At 51.6% G+C, this 14,568-nt stretch overlaps 1 protein-coding gene and 1 pseudogene across 5 annotated transcripts in view; both read right to left on the minus strand.

Annotated features, from left to right (window-relative positions):
- Nucleotides 1-3,394: 3,394 nt before the first annotated feature.
- The window catches only part of CERK (ceramide kinase), an 84,533-nt gene continuing 73,359 nt past the window's right edge, over nucleotides 3,395-14,568 (minus strand). For 4 of the 5 annotated variants that reach the window (XM_012449447.3, XM_012449446.3, XM_064368235.1 and 1 more), the window contains 5 exons: nucleotides 13,248-13,353; nucleotides 11,197-11,273; nucleotides 9,011-9,216; nucleotides 7,301-7,509; nucleotides 3,395-4,605 (listed from right to left, as the gene is read on the minus strand). In XM_012449447.3, the coding sequence (XP_012304870.1) occupies nucleotides 4,533-4,605; nucleotides 7,301-7,509; nucleotides 9,011-9,216; nucleotides 11,197-11,273; nucleotides 13,248-13,353 (671 nt within the window). In that variant the 3' untranslated portion in view covers nucleotides 3,395-4,532. Of the gene's footprint in view, nucleotides 4,606-7,300; nucleotides 7,510-9,010; nucleotides 9,217-9,308; nucleotides 11,274-13,247; nucleotides 13,354-14,568 lie in introns of those variants that run through there. The other variant, XR_010339407.1, reaches the window with a different exon arrangement.
- LOC105715189 (uncharacterized) lies at nucleotides 3,396-4,002 on the minus strand (annotated as a pseudogene).

Below are 14,568 nucleotides of genomic sequence, written 5' to 3' on the forward strand. Positions count from 1 at the left end.
TGGCCAGGATGGTCTGAACTCCTGACCTCAGGTGATCCGCCTGCCTCGGCCTCCCAAAGTGCTGGGATTACAGGTGTGAGCCACCGCATCCTGCCGGGTCTGAATCTTTAACAGCTCCCCACTGCTCCTGGAGCCCCTCCCATAGCCAGCCCTTGCTCACCAGCTGGGGAACCAGCAGCCACTACCTCATGCCTATGTGCCCCTCCTGGGGGTTGAGGTCTTTCTCAGCAATATCAGTGCCAGGACATATCCCTTGTCCTCTCTGCCCCTTTCCCTCATCTGCAGGCCTAGGCCCAGTCGTCCAGCCAGCCTCCACTCAGCTTCTCTCCCTGCACACAAAGACTGACTCCATCAAGCTGCACTCCCTGAAAGACACCCACAAACCACAAACTCAGCCTCCCCTTTGCCCACAGGATGCTCACAGGCAAAACTGTCACCAAGAGAAGGGAGGAGGGGCCCAGAAGCGTCTCTGTGTCTGTGGAGAAAGAGCCTGCCTGGGGCTGGACCCTGGTTGTGTGGCCTCAGGTGTGAGTCCTTCCCCTTCCTGGGTCCCAGTGGGTGATGATGTGTCATGGCCCAGGATTAAGAGCACAGACTGGAGAGGGACTCCCTGGGCTTGACTTCTGACGCTGCTGTGCACTGGCTGTGTGATTCTGAACAAGTAACCTAGCCTCTCTGTGCACATTTCCTTGTCTGTTAGTAGGGATCAAACAGAACATACCACCAAGTTTGTTATCAAGAGTAAGTTAATGTTTATAAGGTATTTATTATTTTATTTTATTTATTTTTGGGGATGGAGTCTTGCTCTGTCGCCCAGGCTGGAGTGCAGTGGCGCGATCTCGGCTCACTGCAACCTCCACCTCCCAGGTTCAAGCAATTCTCCTGCCCCAGCCTCTCAAATCGCTGGGATCACAGGCGCTCGTTGCCATGCCAGCTAATTTTTTGTATTTTTATAGAGATGGGGTTTCATCATGCTGGCCAGGCTGGTCTCAAACTCCTAACCTCGAGATCTGCCTGCCGCGGCCTCCCAAAATGTTGGGATTACAGGTGTGAGCCACTGCGCCTGGCATATTTATTTTTTTTAAACAGAGTCTCACTCTGTCACCCAGGCTGGAGTGCAGTGGTGCCATTATCGGTTCACTGCAACCTCTGCCTCCTGGATTCACCCTCTGCTCAGCCTACTGAGAAGCTGGGATTACAGGCACCTGCCAACACGCTCAGCTAATTTTTTATATTTTTGATAGAGGTGGGGTTTCACGTTGGCCAGGCTGATCTCAAACTCCTGACCTCAAGCTATCTGTATGCCTTGGCCTCCCAAAGTACTGGGATTACGTGTGTGAGCCATTGTGCTCAGCCAGGATTATGTGTGTGCAGTGTGTGTGTGTGTGTGTGCGTGCGTGCTAATTTGAGTTCCTTAGAGATTCTGGCTATTAGTCCTTTATCAGATGCATGGTTTGCAACAATTTTTTCCCACTCTGTAAGTTGTCTGTTTACTTTCATGATTATTACTTCTGCTGTGCAGCAGTGTTCTAGATTAAGCTTTCTAGTGTTGAACTATCTAGTTTATTTTTGTTTTGGTTTTGGTTCATTATATTCTTGGCATAGGTGGTAGTGACACCTTGGTTCATTTTATTCTTGTTCTTTAAATTGTATGTGTGTGTTTTCATGAAAAATATTCTGCTTTGGAAATAACAGGAACGTGTAAAGGAAAGAAAGCAAGCCAAATCTGCCCAGGTAACTTTATTTTTGTCTTCTCAAACATATCAGAAATAATGCCTTTTTCTGATCTTGAAACCAGCAAGATTAGAAGAAGAATGAGGTCATCCTTTCATACAGTCTTTCCCCATTACACAAGGTGTTCAGGATCAAAGTCAAGCCCTGCCGTCAGAGGCAAGTACCGCCCTATTTACTTCTATTAGAACAAACTAGAATCAGGTCCACTGCATCGCTGCTAATTGTTTTGCACCAGGGAGCCACAAAGGAAGCTAAAACTAACCTTTCTAAGCAATCCTAAGTTTTCACTATCTAACAAGCACTTCGGATTTATTTCCTTAAAACACCAAAGTACAGGTGCTGTATATCTGCTGCAGGTAAAAGGCTTCCCAGAAATCAGAGCCTATCAAGTGGGAATGTCTGGGCAGTCACCCCCATCCTGCGCACAGATAGCCAGGGGTTCTCAGTGGGTGTCAGACACACACTACCTCAACAGCAGTCCCGAGGTCTGAGATTCTGAATGTCAGCAGGTGGCTGGCGAATATCACTAAAGCCACTCAGGAGCTGGCCGTGTGGAATGGCTGGGTATCTTATTTAACATAAAACACTTCCTCTTTGGCCTGGACTGTTTTGCTAAAATTGGTAGTGGGTTTTAGGGCAGGCCAGTGTATAGGAAACTTTTTATTTTTTTTTGACACGGAGTCTCGCTCTATTGCCCAGGCTGGAGTGCAGTGGTGCAACGTTAGCTCACTGCAACCTCCACCTCTTGGGTTCCAGCAATTCTCCTGCCTCAGCCTCCCGAGTAGCTGGGATTACAGGCGTGAGCCACCACACCCGGCTAAGAAACATTTACCAGGGACAATAAAGGCTTAGAAGAACCTTTTGGGGAAACTCTGTGAGGAGAACAATTCCAGAGCACCCGTGGCAGCCACGGCCTCCGGGACAGCAGCCACGGCCTCCGGGACAGCAGCCACGGCCTCTGGGACAGCAGCCACTGTGCAGGCTGCACGGGCTGCGCGGCACAGGCAGCCACAGCCTCCGGGACAGCAGCCACGGCCTCTGGGACAGCAGGCACGCTGCGGGCTGCACGGCACAGGCAACCACAGCCTCCGGGACAGCAGGCACGGCCTCCGGGACAGCAGCCACAGCCTCTGGGACAGCAGGCACGCTGCGGGCTGCCCGGGCTGCGCGGCACAGGCAGGCACAGCCAGACTGGAAGAGCAGCCCGTCTTACATCTTTGGTTTCTTTCCAACCAGGAGCAAACAGTGATAGAAAGAACCAGGGTATATTTACTCTTTACACCCCGATTTTTCTTTGAACTATTCATTATTACACCATTCAGCTTGCACAATGATCTCTGATAATGTGGTCCATAAAACCCGCCGTTGAAGTTGCCCTTTTGCCTGACCTGGGTGGGGCTGAACGAGGAAATGGGAAGTTTCCTGTATGCTTCAAAACAGAAATCGATGCCAGGGAATTCTGAAAATGGAAGCTGCCTGCGAGATGTGAAATCACTAAGGGAGTCTCTGCAAAACCCACCCGGCCGCATCAGGAACGGTGACACGTGCTCCAGACGGCCACGGCCCCCTCCTTAGAGACCAAAGTTTCAGCCGCATAGTCTCTTATTTCAAACAAAACTAAGTTACATACATCTTATCATCTACATAGGCATGGATATACACTAAACAAGGACGTAGTACACAGTTGAGGGGTGCCCTGGGGATCAGGGCAGGAATGCCTTCAGGGGAGAGTCCTCTGGTCACCAGAGCCCTCGTGCTTCAGAGGAAACCGGCGATCCACCATGGCTTCGAGACAAAAGACAAACATCGGAGACGCAGTTCACACTACTCTGGTTTAAAAGGACAAGATGTGCGATAAATATAGAGAACTCAGTGTGAAGAAAAGGCAAGAACAAATCTGGACCGCGGGCACAGACTTCAGGGCCTGCTCCGAAGTAATCCTTCCGGAGTCTGGGAACGGCTCCTCCTCCATGGGCGGCCCATTTTTTCCTGATGGGCCGCCAAGCCCGGCTGTTAGGCGCTTCACGTCAATATCAAGCATCGGCATGTGACATTTCAACAGCACAAAACCTGCCAGTGCTTCACACAGGGCCCACTTCCAGAGCTCATGATCTGTGCTCCCAGAACAGGCGTCGAGGTTGTGCTCCCAGCCGGATTGTCTTGCAAAGCCGCCGTGATGAGGCAGGCATGGAGGCCCCCCACGCCCTTCCTGGCATGGGTGTGGTCTACCTCCCGAGGGTCATCACCTGAAGCTGGACCACGTTGCATTGCAGTTGCACAGTATTGTGGGGATCAAGCAGCGATGACCTAACCATAAACTAAGAGGAAGGTGAAATGAAGGCAAAGAGAATCAACCACTTCCCAAAACTTGCCCACAAACCATTACGGAATAAATCCTGCAAAGTGGATCAAAGTGACCCACCGCTACCTCAGGCCCAGATGGTGTGACCTTCATGGAAATCATATTCACGTCCCTAAAATTATTGCAATAGAGCCACTGACGAGCCATTTTCTAAACTACACTGTCGACATTGTTAAGACATAAGAAGCTAATGCCCCCGTCAGCAGCTGCGTCCGCTGAGAGGAAGTGATGTGAGCTGAACCCGCAGGTGCGCAAAAGAACTGAAAATGCTAAATATGTCACAAAATTGTTGACAAAAGGTGTTTTTTCTAAAATCAAGGTTTAACTATCAAAAATAAATTTCTAAATTTGAATGTATATCTCAACAAAATTGGTCTGGAATAATTCTCTTAAATAGTTTTCACACTTTCCGAGTTCGAAAGCAGGAGCCGGCTGCTCAGCTGTGTGAGTCTGGCTTCGCAGTCTCCTCAATTCCTCGCGCAAACAGTCGAACCAGCTGGCAGTGGACCCTGCAGAGACAAGCAGCCACATGTAAACCCCACATGTCCCTCACTGAAGGCTGGCCTTGAGCCCCACTCCCAGACAAGGGCTGCAGTGGGGGCCCACTCCCCATGGAATGGTCAGATGTCACCATGGGCTGTGGGAGTCCAGCCTGAAATGTCGGGTCCTGGGTGTGGAGTCATTCACTTAGACTCCCAGGATGCCAAGTTTGTAAAGGGTCGCTGATGGCATCAGCACACCTGATTCGGATGACAACGCCCCATGGAAAGCAGAGTGCCCACTCTGGCGTGTGCCCACTCCACCCACCCACCCCCTCAATGTCCTCAGCAGTACTGAGTGTGCAGGGCCTGTGGGGAGCCCGTGTGGGGCGACTCCATTTGTGGAAGAGATGTGCGAGTAATGCTCAGATGAGAAGGACAGGTGGCCCAATGCCAGCAAGAGCCTTCAGGCTTGAGGAGTGGGTTGGGGGTCCCTGGAGGTCCCCCCTGCCCAGGGGCTCAGTGGCCAGAGTGAATCCCTGGGTCAGTTCCATCTTCCCACACAGGACAGCTCTGTTTGTTTCATGTATTAATAATACCACAGCCTTCGCAGACATATTTCAGTAACCTAAACACCTGCATTAAGTGACAGGCCGGGGCTGGGCACAGTGGCTCACGCCTGCAATGCCAGTATCTTGGGAGGCCCAGGCAGGTGGATCACCTGAGGTCAGGAGTTTGAGACCAGCATGGCCAATATGGTGAAAACCTGTCTCTACTAAAAATACAAAAATTAGCCAGGTGTGGTGGTGGGAGCCTGTAATCCCAGCTACTTGGGAGGCTGAGTCAGGACAATCACTTGAACCCAGGAGGCTCTGAGGTTGCAGTGAGCCGAGACCTCACCATTGCACTCCAGCCTGGGCAACGAGAGTGAAATTCTGTCTCAAAAAATTAAAAAATAAAAATAAATAAATAAATGACAGGCTGTTTCCATGGAGCTGAGCGCACACACACACACACACACACACACACACACACAAATTATATTTTAAAAAGTGGTGTGCTGCTCAAGGCATAGCAATGTTTATCAAGATAGAGAGGACCTATTTGATGCCTGCCCTAATTTTCAAATTATTCTATTTGTTTAGTATGCACACCAGTATTAAATATAATCCCACTTCCCAAACTTGTCACATGAGTTGACAGAGGAAAGTCCCTATGCATGGCTGCCTGGGGCAGTGGGTGTTCCTAGGACCTTCTGACAACCTCTTGCAATCACCACCCTGACAGAAAGAAAGCGGGCACGCGGACCCAGGACTGGAGAGGGCTGGAGACCTCTTTCTCCATTAGGTTTGTTTGGATGTGAATGGGAGAAGCTTTCTTAGAGCCGGAGCTGGCTGGCGGAGGAGTCACTGATCTGAGAAGCTGTCTGCAGAGAGGCGGCATCCTCTTACATGCTGTGACTTCAAGCACTCAAGGGCCATCTGTTACCCAGCTTTTGGTGCAGACAGGCGTAGGCCTGCCGACCAGCCTGCCATGGTTCTCCCGTGAGCCATGCTCTGTGAACGAGTGTCCAGCTGGGCTTCCTTGAAGTAGACCAAGTTCTGACAGACACCTGCCAACAGTTCAGAATCCGCCTAGAGCTTTACCAGCTCCCCAGCCTCATGTAATCTGCATGCCCACACCTAATTCAATGGCCTTTAAAAAAAACCAACTTGCTTGTTACTGTGTCTTTCCAAGGAGAAACAATTTTCTTTGAGCTCAAATTCCTGCTAGTTATGTGATATATTACAAATTTCCAAATACAATGGGCCCCAGTCGATGTGGGAGGACACTGCTTCCCACCTTCCACCCAGCCAGCCAGAGGAGGGGCATGGCACCTGCGTCAGGGACACCGAACTTCTGTGTCTGGCCATAGCTGCTTCCACGGATTCCCCAGGTTGCATGGCCTTCAACATGAAGCTTCCCTCGGGCCTCCTCCCCTCCTTCCCATTCTCGAGGTGCCTTTCCCAGTGCCGCTGCCTCCTGCCCCTCCCTGCACGGAGCACCTGCACTTGGTGGCTGACTGTGGCCCTTGAGGCCCACGGTTCCGTGGATTCGGTGAATCAAGGACTGCCCATAAAGGCGGTTTCCTTTGTTTGCCTTTTGAGTTTTTTTGAGACAGTGTCTCGCTCTGTCATCCAGGTCTCAGCTCACTGCAATCTCCACCTCCCAGGTTCAAGTGATTCTCCTGCCTCAGCCTCCCGAGTAGCTGGGATTACAGGTGCATGCTACCACACCACGCTAATTTTTTTTTGAATTTTTAGTAGAGACGGGTTTTCACCATATTGGCCATGCTGGTCTCAAACTCCTGATCTCAAGTGATCCACCCGCCTCGGCCTCCTGCCTTTTGAATTATTTAGGAGGAGACAGAGAGAATGCCAGGGCAAAGAGTCCAATGCCAGCCTGGGGCACAGAGTGTGGAAGAGAAAAAGAATGAGACAGAGGGGCTTCCAACACCTGTGAAAATGATCTGCAAAACAAAATGCAGGAGGACTCGGCACCCTGGTATCTTTCCAGAATGTGGGTAATGGCATCTCCTTTGATATTGACATAGGGAAAGAAAAGTGCATTTCTAAAAGATTCTCAGTTATAAAGCCCCACGGAATGCCCCTGGGTGAGGCAGCTTGTGACAGACACCTCAGGGCTGGAGGGGCTGGCGCTGGCGGCCAGAGGTCCCTGCACGTACCTGACCTCAATGGCCGGGCTGTGCAGGACCTCCCCATCGCAGTTCCAGGAGCTGCTGGAGACGGCGCAGCAGCAGGAGGGGTGGCCGCTGCAGATGTGCCCGAAACGCTTCTTCCCCCCCTCCTTGAGGTCGCTGTCCTCATCCTCCACATGCTTTGATGTAAACTGGAATTTCTTGACACGATAAACTTCAACAAAAGTGAAGTCAAACTACCAAGAGACAGTGAGAAGGACAATTCAGCTCTAAACATCATCCGGGTGGGGCAGCAGAATGGCCCAGGCCAACAGCGAGTTCTCTCAGGCCTTGGTGCACACACGGACCTTCCCGGAGGATGCAGCTGCTTGTGCAGGGCCCTGGGGTTCCCTTTCTGGCTGACCTGACAGCTCAGAGATGAAGGGAAGCCTGGCACCCACCTTCCCCAGTGCCCACCTTCCCCCGGCGCCCACCTTCCCCGGATCCCACCTTCCCCGGCGCCCACCTTCCCCCGGCGCCCACCTTCCCCCGGCGCCCACCTTCCCCCGCGCCCACCTTCCCCGGGCCCACCTCCCCGGCACTTGTCGAAATGACTTCTAACGCTTTTAGATACCACAGCTTATCTACAATGACGAATGCTTTTTACAGGATTCTGATAGTTACTTAGCAGTGATTTGTGGAATTTTGTATTCTCTTTTTAACAAGCACTTCTTAAAAAGCCACATAAAAATAGCATTAGACTAGACCTTAAATAGAACTTAAGTAAAAAAAAAAATGTGACTAAATTTGGAGACTGCAACCCCAAGTGCCGCTTCTCCCAGCATAAGGAGACTCAGGTCTTCCTCTGCGTGGGCTACAGAAAGATGTGGCAGGGGGCCCTGAACAGAACCCATTTCTGGGAGCCCGAAGATTCTATTTGAAGTGGCTTCAAGAACCACTTAAGTCTTTACTGTATTGCTTTGTTGTGGTTTTAAATAGGAAGAGAAACAACAGACGAAGTTGTATTATAAACATTCGTACCTCTCAGTTTCTGTGCTCAAATATGTATGTGTGTATATATGTGTGTGTATGTATGTGTATATATGTCGTGTATATATGCATATAAATGTGTGTATATATGTATACGTGTATGTATGTGTGTGTATGTATGTGTATATATGCATATGTGTGTGTAGATATATGTATATATGTGTATGTATGTGTATGTCTGTGTATATATGCATATAAATGTGTGTGTATGTATGTATATTTACATATATATACATATATATTCTTTGACATGGAGTCTCGCTCTGTCTTCCAAGCTGGAGTTAAGTGGCATGATCTCAGCTCACTGTAGCCTCCGCCTTCTGGGTTCAAGCGATTTTCATGCCTCAGCCTCCTGAGTTGCTGGGATTACAGGCGTGAGCCACTATGCCTGGCTCATTTTGTATTTATAGTAGAGACGGGGTTTTACCATGTTGCCCAGGCTGGTCTCAAACTCCTAACCTCAGGTGATCTGCTGCCTCAGCCTCCCAAAGTGCTTGGCCTCAAATATTTATATTTTTAAATGAAACTTTACAAGGAGTAGTTGTAACCAGGAGTTTAAAGTGTGAAAGTAAAAAAAAAAAAAAAAAAAAAAAAAAATTGTCCTTCCTTCCCTTGAATTAAATAATGAGTCCCTACAACATATAAACCAGGGATTGCCGGAACATAAATTACTCACCAGTGGAGATTCCATGCAAAAGCCCCACTTACCTGGTCCTGCTGGTTGGTGTGCCTGATGAGAAACCTCAGAAAATTGAACCTGGAGCATTTCCGGATGAGGATGAGGTCAGAAGACCCGTCCCCCAAGTGGGCGGCGGGGGAGAGGCCCCTGGGGCTCCGGCGACAAGCACAAGACATGTTTGTGGCATTGATGGCTAGAAACTTTCCACAGACGACTTGCCACTCCTCCACGTCCTCTGAAACAGAAAGAACCATGGAGATGTCACAGTTCCAGTGGCGCCGGGCAGCGCCCTGCACCAGGATGGTGCGAGGCCATCCCAGCTCTCACCTGGTCATGCATTTGGCAAACACTTCATGCAATCGACTCCAGCTCAACACCAAAAACATCCACTATGGAACTGTTTCCTCCCCGCAGGAAGCGGTACCCAAAGGGTCACTTCCTGGTAGACAGGACTGTTGTCCATTTCCTCGCTTGGTGACTTTTGGACCATGATTCAGAACAAGGGTCTGCAAACCATAGCTGTGTGCCAAATGCGGCCCGCCATCCACCTGTGTGTGGCCCGAAGGCTAAGAATGACTTTCACATTTTTAAATAGTTGAAAACGTCCAGTGTGGTGGCTCACGCCTGTAATCCCAGCTCTTTGGGAGGCCAAGAAGGGCGGATCACCTGAGGTCAGGAGTTCGAGACCAGCCTGGCAAACATAGTGAAACTCCATCTCTACTAAAAATACAAAAATTAGCTAGGTGTGGTGGTGTGTGCCTGTAATCCTAACTACTGGAGAGGCTGAGGCAGGAGAATCACTTGAACCTAGGAGGCAGAGGTTGCAGTGAGCCGAGATCACACCACTGCTCTCCAGCCTGGGCAACAAGAGTGAAATTCCATCTAAAAAAAAAATATATATATATATATATTTCTAATGTATATACATATATATATTAGCCAGGTATGGTGGCAGGTGCATATAATCCAAACTACTCGGGAAGCTGAGGAAGGAGAATCGCTTGAACTCAGAAGGTGGAGCCTGCAGTGAGCCGAGATCATGCCATTGCACTCCATCCTGGGTGATGGAGTGAGACTCTATCTCAATAAATAAATAGTTGAAAAAAACTGGCCGGGCGCAGTGGTTCACACCTGTGGTCCCAGCCCTTTGGGAGGCCAAGGCGGGAGGATCACCTGAGGTCAGGAGTTCGAGACCAGCCTGGCCAACATAGTGAAACCCTGTCTCTACTGAAAAATACAAAAAATTAGCTAGGAGCTGGGTTCTGTGGCTCACAGCTGTAATCCCAGCACTTTGGGAGGCTGAGGCGGTTGGATCACGAGGTCAAGAGATCGAGACCATCCTGGCCAACATGGTGAAACCCCGTCTCTACTAAAAATACAAAAATTAGCCAGGCATGGTGGTGCGTGCCTGTAATCCCAGCTACTTGGGAGGCTGAGGCAGGAGAATCGCTTGAACCCAGGAGGCGGAGGTTGCGGTAAGCCGAGATTGCGCCACTGCACTCCAGCCTGGGTAATAAGAGCGAAACTCCATCTCAAGAAAAAAAAAAAAAAAATTAGCCAGGAGTGGTGGTGCATGCCTGTAGTCCCAGCTACTTGGGAGGCTGACGCAGGAGGATTGCTTGAACTTGGTAGGTGGAAGTTGCGGTGAGCTGAAATTGTGCCACTGCACTCTAGCCTGGGCGATGAGAGTGAAACTCCATCTCAAAAAACAGAAAAGAAAAGAAAAAAAAAACTCAAAAGAATAATATTCTGTGACACGTGGAAATTCTATGAAACTTAAATTTCAGTGTCCATAAATAAAGATTTATCGGCAGATGGCCACACCTACTCACTGCACGCTGCCTAGGCTGCCTCTGCTGGACAGAGACTGTGAGGCTGCCAGAGCCTGAGGTGGTCACCAGCAAGCCCTCAGTGGGACATCTGCTGTCCCCACATTCTAGAGCACCCGGGAGAGGGGGCCAGGCTCAGCATCACAACAGCAATTCACAAGAGGCAATAGGGCCTTTCACAAAACCTGCTGCTCCACACCATCATACACGGCAAGTGGCAGGGACCTGAAGCTGCCTGGGGCTAAGGAGAAACGGATGCCTGGTGCCAGACGGGAAGAAGGAGAAGGAAAGATGGGCAGGGAGAAGAGGCAGTGCGCCGAGAGAGGACGAAACCCAAAACTCCAGCACACACAGTTTCAACACTGAGCCTGTTTCGTAGGAATTACCCGCAGCTTCCAAACCATACAGTGCCTTCTTCTGCTCGTCCTCCAGCTGCTGCCTGCTTTGCCTGCAAACAAAGCACCTGAAAGACAAGAATATCGCCACCTTTTAAATATGTAGTTGCAGGTGCACTGGGGATGCTTGGCACATACAGAAGTATCCACATTCTTTTCACATAAGAAAAAGTTCCATTTCAAAAGGCTTAACTAAAAATAGTTTTTGGCATATTTATTTGAGGTCTCAGAATTAGACCTGCTTCTAAAATTACACATTCAACATGTCCTTCTCTGAAAGGTCTGGACATTAGGAGAAGCACAGCACGAGACGCTGAAGGCCACCTGGAGACAGTTTCTGCCTGGTCTTCAGCTAACAGAGCCTGGCTGGGAGAAATGACCAGGGCACTCATTCCACCAGCGGACTCCCGGGGCGAGGAGTCATTTACTTTCAGACAACACATAACACAGGGGTTATTTGTTCCAGTCAATAACAAGCAGGTAACTCGGCACCATTAGCCGAGAGTGTAGCCATTGGTCTAGAACATCCTTCTGGTCCTGGGTGCTGCTGACTCACACACTGTTGAACAGGACAAGTGCGTGCTCTGGCAGACTTAGCCCAACAGCAACTGAGCTCAGTGATGCAGTGACTCAAACAACATCTGCCTCTAAAGACTCTGATTTTATGGTCTGAAATTCCTCACTTAAAAAAGGAAAGGGCCTAGAAGGAGGTTCTGAAGTCTGCGTGACTGTCTCCTTCACAAAGGCACAGCTGTCTCCACAGCCCCGTGTCCTCAGCCCAAGGCAGAGCGGAGACAGGATGACCATTCAGGTGCCCTCCAGGGTCACTAGTGAGGTCCTACTACGTTTAGATTTATTTGAGGTTCTATTTACACTAGTGGGATATTATTGAGCACACTGTGTGGGGGTGAGGGCGGGGACACACCAGGTGAAAAGGAAGCCCTGCTTGTTCATTCACCATTGCAGAGCCTGCAGTGGCCAAACTGGGGCACCAAACCTAAAGGGAGAGCACAGCGTTTTTTGTTTGTTTTGTTTTTTGAGATGGAGTCTCACTCTGTTGCCAGGCTGGAGTGCAGTGGTGCGATCTTGACTCACTGCAACCTCTGCTTCCTGGGTCCAGGCAATTCTCTGCCTCACCCTCCTGAGTAGCTGGGATTATAGGTGCACACCACCACACCCAGCTAATTTTTCTATTTTTAGTAGAGACAGGGTTTCACCATTTTGGCCAGGCTGGTCTTGAACTCCTGACCTTGTGATCCACCTGCATTGGCCTCCCAAAGTGCTGGGATTATAGGCATGAGGCACCCCACCCGGCCGAGCACAGCGTTTTTAGTCATGGTTGACTCCACCGAACCTCCCCTCCCTGGCAGGGTGTCTCTCCCTTTGCATCCCCTCTCCCTGGGCAGCTGCCCTGGCTCTGCGACCCATCATCCCCTGGTGCCCGCCCTTGTTTCCAGCCCGAGCTTTCTTGCTGGGGGTCCCCTGCCTTCCTGTGGGGCTGAGGGCGTTCCTGGCCTGGGCTCTGCTAACTGCAGAGCAGACTCCTGCCTAGGAGCACGGGGCTAACATGGGTGAGGGTCTCAGCCAGGGGTGTGGACAGGAGGGTCTGCTTCCACTCCAGCCAGCACTACCAACAGTCCTGCCGCCAGCGCCCTGCAAAGGTACAGCCACCCATAAGGCATCTGCCATCCTTTCCTCCCTGCATTTCTCCTCCATCATACCCCCACAGTGGGCAAAGGAAACCCCAGCAGGGGCAGACGCTGTGCTCAGCCCGAACTCCAACAGTGGGTGTGGGACCTTCCCCCAGAGTCCTCATCCCTGGCACAGAAGTGGCTGCCCATGCACACCACGGGGACAGAGACGGGGACAGCAAGCCCCAAGCAAGCCCAGGGCATCATGGGCATCACAGGCATCGTGTCTCTGGGCGCGCGATATCCAGCACCCTCCACCGCATTGGGAAAATACTTCTGCATTCACCTTCCTAACAGTCCCGCTTTATTTCCCGTCTTTTGCAAGAGAAACACACAAAGAAATGTGCTTACCCTGCCCGGCAGGGTTTCCCATCCCTTGGAGATCCCACTGTGTGTTGTGCAGGGAGGAAGGACACTGTCCCTTCATAGCAGTGGTGGGAGAGAAAGGTCTTTAAACCTGGGAACAGAGTACGGTGAAGAAAAAACATCCACAAGGGTCATTGCTTGGTTAGTGTGCTGTGCCAGGCAGCTTCAGAAACGCCGCTGAGAGCGCATCTGCCCAAACGGTCTGCGGGAGGGAGAGGCCCGGCCTGCTCCAGGCAATGTCACCACTGAGGACAGCGGCAGAGTCTGGGCCCTCCTACGGGACAACAGCACATCTGGTCTTAGTGCTGGTGCCTTCTGACATCCAGTGATGCTGGGACAGCCAGGGCTCTGGCCACCCTCGATGCCGGCAAAGCAGGGTCTTTGCCATCAGCCACCCGTCGTGGCCTCAGTGATGTAGCCTGTGGGCTCCAGTGGCTCAGGGTCATGCCCTCCACCCCTTCACTAGGGTCGGTGCCTGCCCCAGGACTTGGCCCCCACTGGGGTCATCAGCCACAGCCCCTGTGATGTCCTGAAGAGCTCAGGACAGAGGCCAGGCTCACACTGCCACCCGAAGTCCGGGGCCGCCTTCCAGGCAATGTGTGTGCTGTCTATGGGGCTGTGTGGAAAACACCACCCAGCAGGGCAGCAGGGACTGGGCAGGAGGCAGGAGGGGGGGCCCCGGGGTGCTGTGGGCCACACCAGGAACCAGGCCGTGTCCTGCGAGTCTCAGGGTGACGCCACTCCTCCATGTCTGATGCTGGGGCTGGTGCTGCCCTGTATGACGTCTGATTGGCAGTGACGGCCTGCAGGGAGCCTGCCCCCCACCTTACCCCGACACACAGAGGCTTCTGTCCTCCGAACACACCCTTGTCCACAGACGGCAAGCACTGAGTTGAGTGTGCACTGCCCAGCGGTGGGGGAAGCTACCAGCAAGAGCAGTCTGGCTCCCAGGACATCTGTGTGCCTGAAACCCAGCTCCCGACTGTCCCCAGCGCAGCCCTGTCTGTGGGTCTTGCACCTGGCATGGGCCAGGCGGGTGGAGTGCACTCAGTACATGTCTGTTGTGTGGAAAAACAGTGACCGCCATCCTCCTGCCCCGTCGGGCAGGCCCTTCCAGGTGGCTGCAACTCCACTTCCCTGCATGGTGGCTCTGGCCTCTCTCCTGCTCCTCCCATGGGGGTCCCACGGGGACGTCGTGTCCAGGGCCCTGGGAGGAGGCTGACCCACCGGTCAGCAACCTTCCAAGCCAGCTCCTCGCTCAAGTGCAGGGGGCTGGGCGGGGCAGCTGCCTCATCACCCAGATGTA

The sequence above is a fragment of the Aotus nancymaae genome, unplaced genomic scaffold (genome assembly GCF_030222135.1).
Source record: "Aotus nancymaae isolate 86718 unplaced genomic scaffold, 86718_ANA_hifiasm-v0.15.2.pri h1tg000076l, whole genome shotgun sequence".
NCBI classification, from domain to species: Eukaryota; Metazoa; Chordata; class Mammalia; order Primates; family Aotidae; genus Aotus; species Aotus nancymaae.